General features: G+C 34.0%; 2 protein-coding genes across 5 annotated transcripts in view; one reads left to right on the top strand and one right to left on the bottom strand.

Annotated features, from left to right (window-relative positions):
• Positions 1-3,047: 3,047 nt before the first annotated feature.
• Positions 3,048-10,132, bottom strand: LOC128184467 (uncharacterized). Its single transcript, XM_052853959.1, has 6 exons — positions 9,878-10,132; positions 8,709-8,864; positions 8,139-8,253; positions 5,708-5,784; positions 5,044-5,141; positions 3,048-3,359 (listed from the first exon to the last, which is right to left on the bottom strand). The coding sequence occupies exons 1-6, from the start codon at positions 10,006-10,008 to the stop codon at positions 3,214-3,216; spliced, it is 723 nt and encodes a 240-aa protein (XP_052709919.1). The 5' UTR covers positions 10,009-10,132; the 3' UTR covers positions 3,048-3,213.
• A 214-nt stretch (positions 10,133-10,346) lies between these two features.
• Positions 10,347-19,539, top strand: part of LOC128183275 (uncharacterized) — a 34,286-nt gene continuing 25,093 nt past the window's right edge. For 2 of the 4 annotated variants that reach the window (XM_052852223.1, XM_052852220.1), the window contains exons 1-3: positions 10,347-10,511; positions 12,161-12,519; positions 18,601-18,711. In XM_052852223.1, coding sequence (XP_052708183.1) covers positions 12,334-12,519; positions 18,601-18,711 — 297 coding nt within the window. In that variant the 5' untranslated portion in view covers positions 10,347-10,511; positions 12,161-12,333. The other 2 variants (XM_052852222.1, XM_052852221.1) reach the window with 2 other exon arrangements.

Here is a 19,539-nt window from a genome sequence, read left to right as displayed (position 1 = left end):
TGTTTAAATGATGTACAAGGCAATAGGAATGTTTAAATGATGTACAAGGCAATAGGAATGTTTAAATAATGTACAAGGCAATAGGAATGTTTAAATGATGTACAAGGAAATAGGAATGTTTAAATGATGTACAAGGCAAAAGGAATGTTTAAATGATGTACAAGGCAATAGGAATGTTTAAATGATGTACAAGGCAATAGGAATGTTTAGATGATGTTCAAGGCAATAGGAATGTTTAAATGATGTACAAGGCAATAGGAATGTTTAAATGATGTACAAGGCAAAAGGAATGTTTAAATGATGTACAAGGCAATAGGAATGTTTAATTGATGTTACAAGGCAATAGGAATGTTTAAATGATGTACAAGGCAATAGGAATGTTTAAATGATGTACAAGGCAAAAGGAATGTTTAAATGATGTACAAGGCAATAGGAATGTTTAGATGATGTTCAAGGCAATAGGAATGTTTAAATGATGTACAAGGCAAAAGGAATGTTTAAATGATGTACAAGGCAATAGGAATGTTTAGATGATGTACAAGGCAATAGGAAGGTTTAAATGATGTACAAGGCAATAGGAATGTTTAAATAATGTACAAGGCAATAGGAATGTTTAAATAATGTACAAGGCAAAAGGAATGTTTGAATGATGTACAAGGCAATAGGAATGTTTTACCTTGGCCCTTCATATACATGACCTTTAATATTTTGGCTTCAAAATCAAAAGTGTTCATTTCTGAAAATTGCCATGTAGTTTTATTGCAAAAGCTGAAAGAGAACCCACGTTTTCATCTGAAAACCTTTTTATACAGAATACAGTATTTAGCCTTGTCCTTTGACCTCGAAATAAATAGAGGTCAACACACAGTTATGGTATAAAATTGTAGAGTATGTTTTGAGCAGTTGTCTGATTAAAACCAAGATGTATATCTGGTTTAAGATTATCGATTAAACCTTTAACATTCTGGGCTCAAATCAATACAGGTCTTCTTGAACTAGCTATAAGGAGTTGTGATATCAAATTTCTTTGTAAAAACGCAAAGGTTCTCCTACATTACAACTGTCTTTTTCTTTCCTCTATATATGCATGGTACATTAATTCACCCAAATTTTTTTTCTCGCTCTTCTACCCTTGCAAACAGTTTTGCCCCACCTTGAATTTGCCAAGACACATTTGTGCAATAGAACCACTTTCCTATTAACACAGTACTTTTAAATTTGTTTTGAATTTGCCATCTTAAAGAGGTTTGTTCCTCTGATTTTGGGTAGCCATTTTGGGTCACCTCTTGTCTTGACATTTTGTGTCATATATGAACTCTACTTGTAAATTCTTTTTTTACAATGCCAAATGAACTATATTGAATGGAATAGTTAAGGAAAAATTACAAATTTACAGAGGTTAGTAAGGGACTATATTTTGTGGCGGAAGGTTTTTAAAAAGAAAATGATCATTTTTCATAATTCAGTTGTTTTAGAGTACCGTAATTTTAGCTTTCTTATTTTCAGTGCAGACCACATTTCAAGCTGGTTTATGCATTGGGATATCGTGTTGTTTTAAAAAACTTATTTTAACAATATTTCAATATTTCTATCGAATATATTTCATTTAAGTCAAGAAAAAATGAAATCCATTTCCCCCTAAAATTGGCTTATTTCATGCCATATCTCAAAATTAACAATATAGACCCATACTTTTGGTTTTATTTTCTGAATTTGTAAGTTTCTTTTGACAAGTCTGTTATAATTTGAGAAAATGTTTGAGACTTTTAAATAATTTCATTGCATGTTGAATTATTTATGATTAAAAATAATGTTTCTTCAGTGCAAAAAGGTCAAAATATTAATTATGTGAAAAGATAGCAAACTTTTTCTTTATGATAATTTTAATTTTATTAATTCTAAACAATGTAAATTTGTATTTGATACCATGGTTCATTTCGATAAAATTTTTCAGAGGGACTAGCGATTTATGTGGAATTTGCACTGGCAGTGCAGAAAGGTCATATTAAATACACCGTAGCACCGAAAGGAGCATATAGACCCCAAAACTTTGTTTTGAATTTTGGTTTAGCTATGTATGTAGATGTTAAAAAAATACTTTAGAAAAAAACGCAGGATCCAACGTCCTTAAATTTGCTCACTAACAACAAGAGCAAAAGAGTAAAAATGAAGTGGGGGCGAGTGTTTCGTTGTATAAAGTAGCTTTTTCTTTGAAAAAAAAAAATCATAACTACAAAAAGTTTTTGAACCAAAATCCATTTTCATCAAATTGTCAGTTCAAGGGAAAATAACAATTTTGCAATAAAAATTTCACATGAAAATGTAGCTGATAATGTTTATTCATAAGAAGAATTTAGGTACTTCACTACACCGAGACTTATACTTTTTAAGACACTACATCACAAGATGGCGATTTAAATGTTTTGTTAAACTGTTTATATTGTTTAATTGGGTTGCATATCGTCATAGCTCAGTGGTTAAAGTATCAGGCTTGTGAACAGCAGATCATGAGTTCGAATCCACCTGGGGCTTTTGTTTATGTTTACAGAATGAAAATTTTGAAAATATCATTTTTTATCTAAAATTGCACATGTTTTGCCTATTTGACATATATACTTCTTATCCATCATGCTTTCTATCCTAATCAAGTAATTTTCTGCTGATTTGAGAAACTATTTTAAGGTGTAGTGAGGCACCTTAAGTAGCTATTAAAGAATTAAAATTGCTCATGGACGACAGATGATGGAACAAGGACCAATGATTAACTCAGCTGATCTAAAAATTCTACATGTATCGTGATTCTTGGTGTACAAATAACTTTATACTGATTTAAATACGGTAAAAGTGGTTATTAGCCCTGCTGATTTAATACACAAACAATATGCGTGAGTATTAAATATGCGGATGCGTGATTTACCACTCTAAAGTTTTAATTTTTTATCAAAAGAGATGTCTTCTGCTATCGAACTAAGAGACACAAGCTCCAACTTGCCACTCAACGTCTAACAATATTCACCAGTACATTGAAATGCTAGTAACTAATAAAATCTAATGGCAGATATTTTATTACTATCATCTAAATGATAATTGTAAATACATGTATATGATTAGATATACAGAAATCAAAACATATTGGGAAGAAGCTTCCATCAGTCAAACTTTTTGGGGTTTCTTCTTGAAATTATCTTCTTCCTGCTCAGTTAAATGTTTGTTTTATTTTCCTGTCGAGTTCCCTTGTTTGAGTTTCTCTGTTGCATTGAATTCCCTGAGATATACAGCATCCTTTTGAATACAAAACTCAACACCAATGGAGTTACTTCCTTGCACAAAGCTCAGCCTATAGTCACCAGAGTATATTTCTAGGAAGAAAAAATACAAATTGTTGAAATTTTTATAAGTTATCAACTTAACACTCTATGCTACTGTAGATTCAGTATTAATAAACAGTCATGTAATTATAAAATCGCAAGAAGCAACCATCACAGATTTTAAATTTTCAGACATTTTTCAACTGTATGAAATTATGATAAAAAATTGCCATTTGCAATTTTTAATCTTTACGATTTGATACAAAATAGCGGAATTGCAGAATTATGTACTCGCGTAAAATAAGGAATTTGCAGTACCCAATATACCATCACAGTCCAAGGGTTATAACTCTGCTGAAAAGTTGATGACTGGAGCTTAAGGCATCAACAGAGAGAACATACTGGGTAAAAGTTAAATGTCTGAAAATCTTGAAAACTCTTAAGACAAAATGGCATGCCAATGGAAAGGGGTCCCAGTAATTAGATATTACTCTGACCATTCCAAATTCGGGAAGAGAATTGATATTATACATATTTGTCAGAGGAACCAACCTTTAAAGCATTAGTATTATGTGACTGGTATCCAGCATAATCATTCTCTTCGTCTAGCTGTCATCCATGATGAAAACAATGAATATCGTACCCATCAACCAAAAGTCTATCATAGCTTATCCTGGATCAACCAGCATTAACAAAAGCTGAGACAATTGTATGGATCCATAAACAATCTATAGCCTACAGAGCTATAGATAAAATTCGATTGGATTAATCCGTGCAATACAGTTCTATAGCTAACTGAACTAATTTGATTTGATGAATCAATTCATAAGACAAATCTATAGCTTACAGAGCTTATTTGATTGGATGAATCCATACAAGACAGTTCTATAGCTCACTGAACTAGATATCTGTGAGCCAATGCTCACTAGTAATACCCCCGCTCTGATGTGAATGTGCAAAATAAGCAAAGTCGACCTTTAACAAGAAGTTGATGTCCGATTGGTACAAAAATATATCCTACGATATAGCATGCCTTAACAAATAGTGTGTTAAAATTTCAAACATCTCCGATAAATTTCACAGGCAACATCTAGCTAAATTTCAATCTGACCCATTTGGCATTTCAAGAAATAATTATTTTAATCCTATTCTATTTGACTTTGTTCTATTTGATTATTGTTGATAATTCATAGTTAATTCAAATCACTTAATCAATAAATTGTGAAACCTGCCTTCGAGTTATAGATCTATGCATAATCGACTTAGAGGTCAATTTAAGCCTAATAACTATAGGCTGACCCCCTGTCTCTTAGGTTGGACCTGTACTAGTTAGTTCCCCTTATCCTATGGTGCCCTTTCCCCCCTCTGTGACATATGCCTACACAAATAGTGTTTTAAAATTTCAAACATCTCCAAGAAATAGTTGCTGAGAAATCTTTGACAAAATTTGTTTGAAAATATTTTAAAAAGTGATCATTTAACAGAAAAATACCGTCCGATTGGTACAAAAATATATCTTATAATATGGCATGCCTAAACAAATAGTGTGTTAAATTTTCAAGCATCTGCAATGAATAATTGCTGAGAAAAATGCGACAGAAATTTTCGTTATGGTCAGACAGAAGGATGGACAGACAGACACACAAGGGTAAAACAGTATACCCCCTTCTCCTTCTGAGTGAGGGTATAATTAATTTGATTGGATGAATCCATACATGGTAAATCTATAGCTTACCTTTAATATTAAAAATCTGTATACCAGAGCTCTTAAACACAGAGCTCAAATGATTGGATGAATCCATACATGACAAAAGCAAACAACAGGACCCACCACTGAAACAAGAAGAAGCACTTTAACGGTGGTTAACGTAAAATTAAAGTAATAATAAAACCTGTCTCTGTGTTATGGTGTTTTGAATGCTATAAAGCTTTTCATTAACAATTTACAAGAAAAATATTTTTGGACTGTTAATATTCATATTTGATAGCAAGTTTTTGTGTAAATGATGTTCATATTTGATTCTGACTGTTTGATATTATTGAATATTCATATTCAATACTGGTTTGGTGTTAATGAATATTCATATTTAGTATTGTCAGTTTGATGTTAATGAATATTCATATTTGATACTGACCGTTTGATGTTAATGAACATCATCAACTCCAATACCGACTGATTGTTGTTAATGAATATTCATATCTAGTATTGACTATTTGATGTTAATGGATATTTATATTTAATATTGACTGTTTGGTGGTAGTGAATATTCCCATTTAGTACTGACTGCTTGATGTTAATGAATATTCATATTTAGTACTGACTGTTTGGTGTTAATGAAAATTCATAGACACTAATACTGACTGATTGTTGTTTATGAATATTCATATTTAATACTGACTGTTTGGTGTTGATGAAATGGACAGCATCACAGAGAAGTGAGCACAGCTTTGCTGCCTGGTGTTCTGGACACGGTCCCTACAACAATACATGACGACATGATATCACCAAGGCATAGAGGACAATTACCAATACCCACAAAATAGAAGAGTCAGAATCAAGGGAAAACATCATGAAACAATGAGCAAGCAGACCAAACTACACCAAAATAAGTAAACAGAGGATTATTAGCATGATGATAATGGTTGATGAATTCAATTTTTTTTAGTTGTTACAAATACATGTATTAAATGTAAAAATAAATTTGTTTCAGAGGCAAATGCAATGAAAGATATGTTCATATCACTGGTGCCGTGACCAGGATATAATGGGATGGGAAAAAACATAACTGACAAGACCAGAATTTAAACCCTGATTCTTTGAACATTTATAATCAGGTGCTGTATCAACTATTAGATCAATCTGGTCTAACCATCACATCAAATACTGTAGATACACATATATTTGTTGGATTAAATCTTCATTGTTTTTTTTAACCAAATAAAATTTCATTTGGTTTAAATTTAGTCATATCTTAATCTTGAAAATGTAGGACATATCAAATCTGTATTTAAGAATGCTTGAGTTAAAAATTTCTTGTGGGTTTAATTTCATTGATTTATATTGCCAACGAAATAACAAAATTAAATCCTCAACGAATATTTCTGCTTCTGTAGTAAGTTACATACCATACAGTAAAATAACTTTCTTTAAATAGTCTTGCCAATTCTTTCAAATTTCTTAATCTGCCTAGGACAGATCATGAAACCATATGATGCACATTTATTATGTGTAGTTGTTTAACATGGCAATTAACAATCTTGCTTCTGTGGAGGTTTTGACCATTGATGTATACAGCGTGTAAATATGACTCTCACCTCCCTATGCTGGTAAAGTACCATAGTAGCTATTAAGAGTTATTGCCCTTTGAATCCTGCCTCAAAATTTTGAAGCTTTACAAGTAATCAAGCTACAGTTATGAGAAAATATTTATCATATTCCGTTCTATTATTCATTAATAAAACATAACAGTATTTTGGAATCCATTTCATAGTTTACTTATTAAATAATAAACAATTTAAAGGAACTTTTCTTACACATACTGAAAAGCATTTATTATGTGTAGTTGTTTAACATGGCAATTAACAATCTTGCTTCTGTGGAGGTTTTGACCATTGATGTATAACAGCGTGTAAATATGACTCTCACCTCCCTATGCTGGTAAAGTACCATAGTAGCTACTATATAAATAGTGCCTGTTTGGGAGGGTAACAGTTGAAATTGACACCCCGAGAAAACCATTGTCAACCGACGCGAAGCGGAGGTTGACAATGGTTTTCGAGGGGTGTCAATTTCAACTGTTATCCTCCCAAACAGGCAATATTTATTTTGTTATACTGAATGTCTTTTTTAAAATTTTTAAGAAAATTTTACTGCTTTTATATAGGAATAACGTGAATTCTACAGCGAACCGTACACGCATAATTTTCGCACATGTAACATTTTTTAATGTTACCCGTTGCCAAGTGCGTTGCTAACGCTGAGGGTAATAGTAAATATTATTAACTGCGTCTTAACAAATCAGATTTCAGTATTTAACATGAAAGTATAACAATAAGAGTTATTGCCCTTTGAATCCTGCCTCAAAATTTTGAAGCTTTACAAGTTATGAGAAAATTTTCTATTATTCATTAATAAAACATAACAGTATTTTGGAATCCATTTCATAGTTTACTTATTAAATGATAAACAATTTAAAGGAACTTTTCTTACACATACTAAAAAGCAAATTTTGTCCACTGTGTCATTATGCAGTTTAAAAATTGATTCAGAAAACCAGAGTGAGGAGATCTAGAAGACATGGGACTGTGAAATCCTCCACATGTTATACAAGTATATACATGTGCATTACACTCCCACTCTGTCACACTTTTCTACACAAAAGGCTCACATGTAGGGTACATCCTACTGACACTCTCCTATATAGTCTCCTAGTCCTCTACACACAACTACCCTACTGGGTAAATAATAAAACAAAAATACACACCAGAGGAACGTTACACTACTGGTTATAAAAGACTTCTCTGAGAGGAGCAGAGAGAATTAGTGTTGGCTAGCAATGATGTTTACAATACTTTCCTCAATGTTTAGTGTTGGCTAGCAATGATGTTTACAATACTTTCCTCAATGTTTAGTGTTGGCTGGCAATGATGTTTACAATACTTTCCTCAATGTTTAGTGTTGGCTAGCAATGATGTTTACAATACTTTCCTCAATGTTTAGTGTTGGCTAGCAATGATGTTTACAATACTTTCCTCAATGTTTAGTGTTGGCTAGCAATGATGTTTACAATACTTTCCACAATGCGTGTTCAGAACTCTACTTCTCCTCACCTTGAACTGTTCGATGTATCCGTCAATGTCATCCACAACGATCAGGTCTGGCCCAACAACTTTGTTATGGATGCTGGCACAAAACTCCACCACCTCATCCACAGTCTTCAAATACCTAAAAAGTCAACACAGTCAGTTCTGATCCATCACGTCATAACTTCAGGGAGAAAATATCTGAAATCATTCAGCTTATCAGTTTAAGGACTGTGTTAACTCCCTTCGATTTATTTCTGAATTGAACATCTGACATTTAATACTATAAAAATAATGTCAGCGATAAACCTAACTTAATTGAAATAAACAGAGAACAACTTGTATAGCATTGTTAACCCACGTTTCAATGTCCTTTAACAAAATAATATTAACAATTGTCTAACTTCATCAAAGTTGTTTTCATGAATAAAAAAAAATAACTGATTTACAATATTGCAACTGGTTCATGTAATTTGATGTTTAACAATCATCTCAGTGAACTGAAACTTTTTCATGCAGTGGCACAAAAATAGATCTTCTTTACTCTGGTCAGTGATATTGGATGTCAAAAGTGAGATTGAATTGTTAATAACATACAAAAACTTGACCGATTTGAGAACATCTGCCTCAGGGCGCGGCATTCCGTGAACGCCCAGCGGTAGCGTGTCCAAAGGCTGCCTGCAAATATACGTCACATCAGACTCCTTGGTGGCATGTGAAACAGCACATTGGAACAACAGGTTCCGTACAGTCCTACAAAAAATTAAGTTTAAGGTCAGGTTGATCCTAGCTGCAATAATGTAGCCCTCTCCGATTTTTTATATCTGATGTTTACTGGCCAAAAATCGGGAGAGGGCTACAATATTGCAGCTAGGTTGATCCTATCACCAGCGCCAAATAGCTCAGTGGTTAGAGCACTTCACCAGAGATTCAGGAGGACCGGGTTCAAATCCTGGTCTGGCCCATCATTATCTCTCCTATCTCATTAAAGTTTTAAAGCTCCACAGAGCTCAGTGGTTAGTAAAGTTTTAAAGCTTTACAGAACTCATAAAATACAATTAGTACCATTAAATTCTTCATGCAATTTACTACTGATATCATCTGTTCACTTGCCTCGGATAGTCTTTTAAACACCATCATCAGTACCGTAAATTCATGTGGTGCACTTTGTTTACATGTAAAAATGGCGACTCTCGATCTCGATGTAAATTCAACATACTTGATTTTCCGAGGTCGGTAGCGTGTTTCGTTGAAAGTCTGAGGCAAATAAAGAGGCGATATCAGTAGTCTATTGCATGAAGAATTTAATGGTACTAATTGTTTTCACAGAATTTGCGTATAAATAAGGTAAATCAGTCGAAAACTAGCGCACGTTTTTCTGCGCAATAAATATACAATTTTTTCAATGGGTGGCCCTGTAACTCTCCTGTCTGTCAATATTTTTTTTCCCGGAGAGCTACAGTTCTGCAGCTAGGATGTGTATTGAAACCTGAGGCAGTCGAGGGGGCGTTTCAAAACAGATAATCTGGACATTTTTCATATAAGTGGATGAACGTAGTTTGAGCAGAAAGGTATTTATGATTATCGAAACATCAAGCAAAAAGTGGTGGAAGCAAAAACTCGGGACATGTATAACAATAATTCATAGCTGAATAAACTTAATTAATCTTTTAAATCTTATAACATTGTTAACATAGATTTTTATGAAAAATATTTTAAACATATAACAAGTGTATGCATAACCAAGCAGTGATACATGTACTTACACGCTGTTAGGACATTTGAGAACACAATATTCAGTGAATTTCGTGATAAGGGAATTAACAGGAGATTCGGATTTCCCCGAAAACTGGCAATATGGAGATTCTATTGGGAAAATGTGCGATATGGTGATCATCTCCTTATGTCATTTTAGATCTTCCAGTGTTCTGATTTTCGTGTTTTCCCTCTCTTTTTATGTCACAAACCCCCGGTGTTTTCTTCTCTGCTCAGTATGCGCTTGTCTGCAATGAAATGTAAAGTGAAAGTAGATTAAACCATTTTTAAGAATGATGATTCAAAGAGACGAAGCAACGTGCAACAATATATTATTATGATTTGAAATCAAATCAACAAAATTTTCGCATGAAATTTATTCTTAATATATCTGTAAATATTGCGAATTTGTACTTTTTTATGAAGTTTGAACGAAGTTTCGTTTTGTGTTAAATAATCATGGAAATCTTTTAACCCAATTACCTTGCGGTTTGATTGGATGGCGATGACTTCATCAATATGGTAAATGAATGATAAAAAAAAAGTATTTGATCGGTTGAGTATGACCTCACCTGTGTAGACGAAAATAGATTACCTAAATCCCAGCTTAAGGATATACATTCATAGCTGTAAATCAGTAAGTAGGTAAGTATCCAACTTCACATATTTAAAAAGTAGATTATAATGTCCAAGGTCACCTGAAAATGACGTGAAGTATATTTCAATTTTTTGCATATATTTCAGATGTTTTTGGTATTCGTTATCGTTATCTGCAGTGATGTAATTTACGGATGCTGGAGGTTCTATTCAGATATTAAATAGATCACATCTTAACAAATTTAAAAGGTGAAATACAGTTATGCTTGGCTGTTTAATGGCATTTATAAATGCATGGTCATGATGATGTTGGCTGTTGGATACTACCTTGGACATCCATGGCTTATTTTTGGTTAGGTCCACGGTAACAAGCGGTTTATTTAGATCTTCATTTAACTTTGTAAAACATCTATATATTCGATAGTTGACGTAAGAAAAAGTAGTGTAGTATAGCTCTCGGCACGGTCAGTGGCCAATGCTTATAACTGACACTGTAATGATTTGTCCATTAATGACCAGAGGTTAGGTTATGAAGCAGAAATGGGGTCAGGATATGTTGACTTACTATAGGGTGAAAGTCATAGAAAATAACAGGAGAATACTTGAAGTTTATCACATTCACCAAAGAACACAAAACATGTATATTATGATAGTGAATGTTTTTTGCATACTATTCAATCTTAGAATTTAAGAGAAAAATCATTTTAATATAATGATTTATTTTGTCTAGTGCTTTGATCTGATAACATATATCACTGGAGACAAGTAGCTCAATTATTTGCTAAATTACCAATGATTACTGATCTTAGACTAGACACCATCTCTTATCTTGACTGTCTCTGTCCACCCAGAGACAAACACATGCTGCTCTTAGAAGAGCACTCCCAATTCTCAGTTCTATAGCACATAGAGAAAAAAATCCCATTTAACTACATGTATTAGAAAATGATTCAATATAATAGGTTAAGCTAAATCTTGTGTTTGTTGAATAGGGATTTATATAACATTATCATATTCCTAAAAACAGACGGACTGAGAAAGAGGAGAAAAAAGAAGCCACGGAAATTATGATGATGCAAGTTTTTAGGAATATCTTGACTTTTAGTGAATTGTTTTTGTTTTGATTTCTGACTTTAAGTGTATTGTTTTAATAGTCAATGTCACTGTAGTGGGATTGCATGATCAGAACAAGATATATAATAATAAAGTCTAGATGAAAACAATATGGTATAATGACCCACAAATTCTCTGTTCCTGATTTACGGAACAGAAGTGAAATAAATGAGAACTTGAACCAGTAAACAGCATATAAAGTTGTTTGAAGAAATGAAGTGTAAACGCGGTCGACAGGGGACAGGACTAGAGCCTGTTATGTCGTCTCTCTGTGGGGGCTGACTCACGGTTTTATCAGTGTTTATCAGGTAGGCACGCAGTGACTCAGGCCTGATGTCAAAGGCCTAGATTTTCATTCACCATTGTCCAAACAGTTTTATATTTTTTCTCAAAAATTTTAAATTGATCTTGCTTTCATTACAGGTAATAATTTCACAGCCCATTGTGCTATGGGAAATTCCACTCTATGCATTTTTTATGAACAAGAAAAAGTCTTCGTCATGCTTTAGCAAACATACATTTAAATTCCAGGGAAGTGTTTAATGTTTAGGATTCCGAGTGATTTAAATTCTTTGATATTGCAGGAAGTGTTGGGAGTATTAACAAGGAATAAATGTGGAAGAAAATGAAGCCCCAGATGACCCCTGTGTGTGACCTTGAGGCTGGATCCCCTGGTCAGTCCAACCAATGACTAGGCAGTAGTGTCTCCCAAACCGGTGACCATGACAACCAGACTTTCTGTTGCCTAGGCAACAGAATGACCAACAGTGTGATGGACAATGTGGACCCCCCAGGGCCGGTGGTCAGTGGAGACTGGAGTGCCCAGGAACTTGAGGAGGAGATGCTCAATGGAGAGGAATTGTTGGATCTAGACCAGAGTGACAGCTGGATTCTGTTGGATCCGGATATTCTGGCATCGATGCTAAGGAATGGGCTGGATAAGGTAGGAAAACACTCATCCTCAATACACTATACCCTCTTGTTGGACAGAGTCCTTGTCCATTAATCATATACAGGATCACAGGTTGTGTTAGGATTTAAATGTTTGTAGTCATCTCCTTAGACTTGCCAGTGACAAAATGATGAAAGTTGTCTGCCTAAACTTTAAATTTTTACAAGCAACTTGAATTCAATAAACTGTAATTAACTAAATTAAGCAAATGAATCTTCAGAAGACTCCCATCTGATCAACCCCCCCCCCCATCCCCCACCCCACTTGAGAAGAATCTCATGTACCTGTATATATTGTAAAAATTACTGCTTCCAATTATTACATAAACTTTGACCTTTTTCGGCCTGTCTGGACCTTATGATTAAGGTCAAAGGTGAAGTCAGGCCTCAAAGCCCAGACACTGAGTACATGTACATATCAATCATGGTTCGTTTATCAATCAAGGCTTGGCCTTTGTTGGCTGAATTGTCCCAAGCTGACGTTGAGTCATGGGTCTCAATGATGCTGCAGAAAATATCCACCAACGGAGTATTGTGTTGCCTGTATTATACCAGGTAAAGGAGGTTGCCCTTACAGCTCATGGTGCTTCAGAATAAAACATAAAATGTCGAAAGGAGCTGAAAACAGATTCAGGACAAAGTTTGATGATTTGAATTGTAAAATTATTTAAAACAAAATTAGTCATGTAAACTAAACAGGGAATGCACAGGACTTGAATTCTGCACTTTGTAACGGGAGAGACACCTATAGACATGCTGAGTCGTTCATTAACATCAAGATCATACCTGCATATATTTATTATACACCTATCTCATACCTGTCAACAGGTGAGCAAGGAATGATGTGGAGATTTTTCAGAATATTCAAATGAGATAAATTCCTTCAAACTAGAAAAGCCTCCTCAAATGTGAATGTTAGACCATGTTCTTGAATAATCAGGGGGAATCGTAAATCAATAATCTAAAAATTGCTAATTAGCATGAATACACTGATGCCAAATATGTACTGCTTGATAAATACAGTAAACATATTTGATAGCAAATTATAAGTAAATCTACTAAACTGCCTCATCTTTTGAATCGATGAGTTTTTAAGGGATACCTTTGTTATCTCCGGGCGCTGAATTAATCAGGCATAACTAGATGTCCAATGTTCTAAATATATAGTGACAGTTCTTGCAATGCAATCAAGCCCTGCAGATTGTAGAACAAATAAGATTTTTGTGGAAATACCCAACACCATTCACGATTCGCATAAACCATGGAAGGACCAGCAAGTAGCACATTATTGAATGTTACGTTGAAAATGAAATTAAATTGTGAAAGCACAAATATATGAAAGTACTACTTGGATAACTCTATCAAAAGTCCCTCCCTTCCCCCCTCCCCCTGGTCCAGTAATTGACTGGGCAGAATTGAACTAATTAGCAATCAGCCTGGCTGACAGTGAATTTAGTTAATGGCCTCCAGAGTAATTTGTGTTTTGTGGAGTGTTTCTGTCTGTCAGGGAGTTTACAGGGTGAGGGGTGAGTCATTGGTTAATGTGTGTGTGCCTGAGGGAGGGATTATTCTCTATCCAGTGTACACTCATATACACACACTCTAGAAGAGGGAACTCAGCTATCTATTGTGTACTTAACCCTCACCTATATCCCTATTGTTCAACTCCCTATCCATTCCAATATGTTTGTCTTCAGGAAAAAAAAATATGGCTGGGTGGTTAGCTGGTTTTGTTTGATTTCAGATCATGAATTTCATGTACTTTTGGCTGGAAATAAACTTGATGGTAGTTTAGTGTAGGACACCAGCGGATTGTAGTGGAGCTGGACCATTAATCTTGTGTACATTTGTCAGAGAGGGTCCACATTCCAGTCCGCTTTGTCATCGCCTTGTCATTGCTAATCATATCCTGCCGTTCGTCTGCTTCTCTTTTAACTGCCTCAGTGAATTTCATGCATGATCTGTTTAATTTATGGCTAGGTAATTTTGTACACATAAAAATGGCCGTTTTATTGTTTTTTCTTTCCCCCTTATTTTATGAGTAGAAAAATCAATTTTGGTTCACACTGGTTTGTCCGTGTTATTGGAGTAGGAGTCACCGAAAAGCATGGATGTGAATGTGCTTCACCTCAGAATTCTAATGTATTAATGATAATTTTTATAATCATGTAAAAAACAAATACAACATAAAAAATGTAATCTTCAATTGTTCAGTTAAGTTATCTGGATGTTGAACCTTGATTGAGCCTGTGTGGTTAATAGGTATAGAGTGTATCATCACAGAATGACCTTGACTTTGCTCCATTAGCTTTGAGTCTTTGTAATTATTTTTTTTTTAATTAGCTTAGGTTATTCAAGTTATAAACTTCAACATGACCCTATGACCTGGTAAGTCGAAGCTCATTCAACTCCCCTGATTAAAGTTGATGTCATCTTTAACTGTTTGACCTTCAGCTGTCCTTGAGTCATACATTGTCCCAAAGTCAGTGGGTGCATTCCTGACCCCTGACCAGGTCAGCTGATGCACAGTCAGCTGATTGTGGTGTACCAGTGTACACCTGTACACACTCACCTGATACTTGTACACATGGACGTCTTTTTGTCACATGTCAAGTAACTGACAATGTACTGTAATTCCATCTCCAATGGGGGTTTTAATTTACTAAACACTTCTAATATATTTGCAAATTAGTATTAGAAATCAATTCTGCAAATTAGAATAACAATTCAAATTAGTCTGTTTACATGTACACCCCTTAATTTTGATATAGAGGGTTGTTATTGTGGTAATGTACCCCAAGAATCTAAATCTCTGAGTGGGTCTGAGTCATCTCGGGCCTGCTACAGTCTCTAGGGTTACACTGACAACGTGAAGAATACTGGAGATTAAGTGGGTTTTAATTGATCCACGATACAGGCCCTCTGCTGAGATGTTTGTTATTAATTGTATTCAGGAAGCTGTTGACAGGAATCATATGATTGATTGTTGTCGGTACGATTCTTCACCAGAATGTTTTACTGTAAATAGAAGTCATTTAGTTAAAGTAGAGGACATATTTCTTAATATGTTGTCCCAAGATTTTTATAGCGCTTCTTTGTGTAATAATGATCAAGTACCCTCTCCCATTAGAAGTGCAATGTTTTTTATATCGTTTTGCAAAAGAAGATATAAATTCTTTGTAACTATTAAATTTTAAAAGTAAAATCAGTGAGCACTGGAGCATCAAATTAAATAAAACTGTATCAGCCCCAATGGGCACCAGAAGAAAAAAAGCCCCACCCTAGACAATACTCAGAATACAGCATATTTATATAATTGATTATGCAAGATTTTGCAGTGCATAACAGAGTTGGCCTAGTCTTTCAGCCTGCAATATGTAGGTTTCAATGTGTCTATCACCTTCCTGACAATATGTAGGTTTCAATGTGTCTATCACCTTCCTGACAATATGTAGGTTTCAATGTGTCTATCACCTCCCTGACAATATGTAGGTTTCAATGTGTCTATCACCTTCCTGACAATATGTAGGTTTCAATGTGTCTATAACCTTCCTGACAATATGTAGGTTTCAATGTGTCTATCACCTTCCTGACAATATGTAGGTTTCAATGTGTCTATCACCTTCCTGACAATATGTAGGTTTCAATGTGTCTATCACCTTCCTGACAATATGTAGGTTTCAATGTGTCTATCACCTTCCTGACAATATGTAGGTTTCGATGTGTCTATCACCTTCCTGACAATATGTAGGTTTCAATGTGTCTATCACCTTCCTGACACGCTTCATCTTTGATTGGACCTTTCTTTTTTGTCAAAATTGTTTGACCCAGTTTGGGATTGTGACAATGATTGGGTTATGTAAGTACAAGTTAACTGTGAGAGCATTTAAAACAAAAATTAGCGTACTGAAATCACTGAAGTTCTGTGACCCTATGCTCAGATGTCACTCTTACTATTGCAAGTTACTACTACATCATGACGAATGACCGTTCAACTTTTACACCATAGTAAATGACTATTATGCCATGATGAATGACTATTGATTTTACACCATGATAAATGACTTTTGACTTTTACATGATGATAAATGACTATGGCTTGTGACTTCAACACTTTGATAAATGATTGTTGACTATCACACCATGATAAACGACTATTGATTTAACACTGTGATGAATAACTATTGACTATCACACTATGAAAAATGACTATTGACTTTTACACCATAATAAATGACCATTGATTTTACACCATGATGAATGTCACTATTGACTTTACACCATAATAAATGACTATTGATTTTACACCATGATGAATGTCACTATTTACTTTTACACCATGATGAATGTCACTATTGACTTTTACACCATAATAAATGGCTAATGACTATCACACCATGATAAAAGACTATTGACTTTTACTACATAATGAATGACTATTGATTTTACACCATAATAAATGACTATTGACTTTACACCATGATGAATGTCACTATTGACTTTTACACCATAATAAATGACTATTGATGTTAAAACCATATTAAATTACTATTGACGTTTACACTGTGATAAAAGACTATTGACTATTACACCATAATAAATGACTATTGACTTTTACACCATAATAAATGACTATTGATGTTTACACTGTGATAAAAGACTATTGACTATCACACCATAAAAAATGACTATTGACTTTTACACTGTGATAAATGACTATTGCCTTTTATACTGTGTTAAATGACCATGATACCATGATAAATAACTACAAACCATGACAAATGACTTTTAAACCTATTTTATAAGTCAGACCATTTTTGTTCAAATTCATGCTGACAGGCATGCTGATTTGGTGTGCATCTATGTGTAAAATCCTATTGAAAAACATTACCAATTTCACAAAATTGTAACATTATATGAATGTAAAGGTGTAAGATTTTTCAAGTTGAATTTTTTTTATCCATTTGTGAATAAAATGATACTTAATAGGACAAAGAACTGGCTACTTTATTTAAGGAATCAATTCAATATTTATTTGTTTTATACCATATAAAATGGTTTGGGGCAGTTTACGCTTTATAAACCGCGAAGCGGTTTATAAAACAGCGTAAACTGTTTCAAACCATTTTATATCATATAAAACTAATAAATATTGAATTCATTGCCTATAATTTAATTTTTTTACTCTTCATTGTAAATAAAAACAATCATTTGACCTTTAAAATGACGTAAAATTGTACAAATTCAAACGTAACGTCAGGCATATTGATACGTCTCTGACGTAAGTCTTACTATGACGTAGGCAACATTCTTTATAAGATATAAAATATCTTTTAGCCAATCAGAAAGCGAGTTACAACCAGAATTAAATTATTAAAAAATACATTCTTTAAACACTGAAAAGTGATGACAAGAAGAGTATCTTATAACTGATATATTGAGTATCCAAGACATTCCACTACAGATATTTTATTGAAATAAACTCTTCAAAGCTCTGTGGTATATCAGCTTCAGTATTGAAGACATCCCTGTGAAGGAACATTGTAACTAAAATCATTGATGCTCCTGACAAAGCTAGAGTCAATTACCATCAGAGGATTAGACCTATTTGTCATGCAAATTAACAAAGTCTTCACAGAGTTTACCAGAAACTTAGGGGTAATTAAGTCAACAGACCCCTATTGACCAATCAGATTAATTGTCCAATAAAATCAGCCGATTTCCTCACATTGCCTAGCAACCAGAATCTGGCTGATCCTCAGCTGGTGTGTGGCCACATAAAACTAAGGTTGATCAGGGGCTTCATGAATTTCATGACTTGGTTATTACCTTGTATAAGCATTGACTTAATACAATAGGTTCTGTGGCGTCTTAATGGGCCCAGTAATTAAGCATAGCATAACAAGAGCTAAGAAAAAAAAAAAAGATAAAGTGTGTCCACTATTACCCTTTAGTTTCTGAGCAAAAAATTAAACAAAATTTCCTTACAAAATAAATCTTATGACTTTTTATGACTGTAAGTTTATCCATGCTGTAATGACTGACATCTTGGACATTTTTTTTGTGTCTGCAGGTTTTGTTGATAGACAGCCGCTCCTTCCTGGAATACAACACTTCCCGCATCCAACAGTCGGTCAACCTGTGCTGCTCAAAGCTGGTCAAGCGCCGCCTGCAGGTGGACAAGGTACTTATCATTTCTAGTGTAATGTATAGTGTACATACATGTATCCACTGAAGTATGTTGTATAGTGTAGATACATGTATCTACTCTAGTGAAATGTATAGTGTACATACATGTACCTACTCTAGTATATTGTATAGTGTACATACATGTACCTACTCTAGTGTTGTGTATAGTGTACATACATGTACCTACTCTAGTATATTGTATAGTGTAGATACATGTACCTACTCTAGTGTAATGTATAGTGTACATACATGTAGCTACTCTAGTATGTTGTATAGTGTACATACATGTATCTACTCTAGTGTTGTGTATAGTGTACATACATGTATCTACTCTAGTGTTGTGTATAGTGTACATACATGTACCTACTCTAGTGTTCTGTATAGTGTACATACATGTACCTACTCTAGTGTTCTGTATAGTGTACATACATTTATCTACTCTAGTGTAATGTATAGTGTACATACATGTATCTACTCTAATGAAATGTATAGTGTACATACATGTACCTACTCTAGTGTAATGTATAGTGTACATACATGTACCTACTCTAGTGTAATGTATAGTGTACATACATGTACCTACTCTAGTGAAATGTATAGTGTACATACATTTTTCTACTCTAGTGAAATGTATAGTGTACATACATGTATCTACTCTAGTGTTCTGTATAGTGTACATACATGTATCTACTCTAGTGTAATGTATAGTGTACATACATGTACCTACTCTAGTGTGCATTCATTGACATGTCCATAACATTGGTTTGACTTGTTCTGTTCTCTGTGGACATTCTAATTCTGACCATAAGTACACTGTCTCTTT

The sequence above is a fragment of the Crassostrea angulata genome, chromosome 5 (assembly GCF_025612915.1).
Source record: "Crassostrea angulata isolate pt1a10 chromosome 5, ASM2561291v2, whole genome shotgun sequence".
NCBI lineage: Eukaryota > Metazoa > Mollusca > Bivalvia > Ostreida > Ostreidae > Magallana > Magallana angulata.
This window is presented reverse-complemented; position numbering and strand designations above follow the sequence as displayed.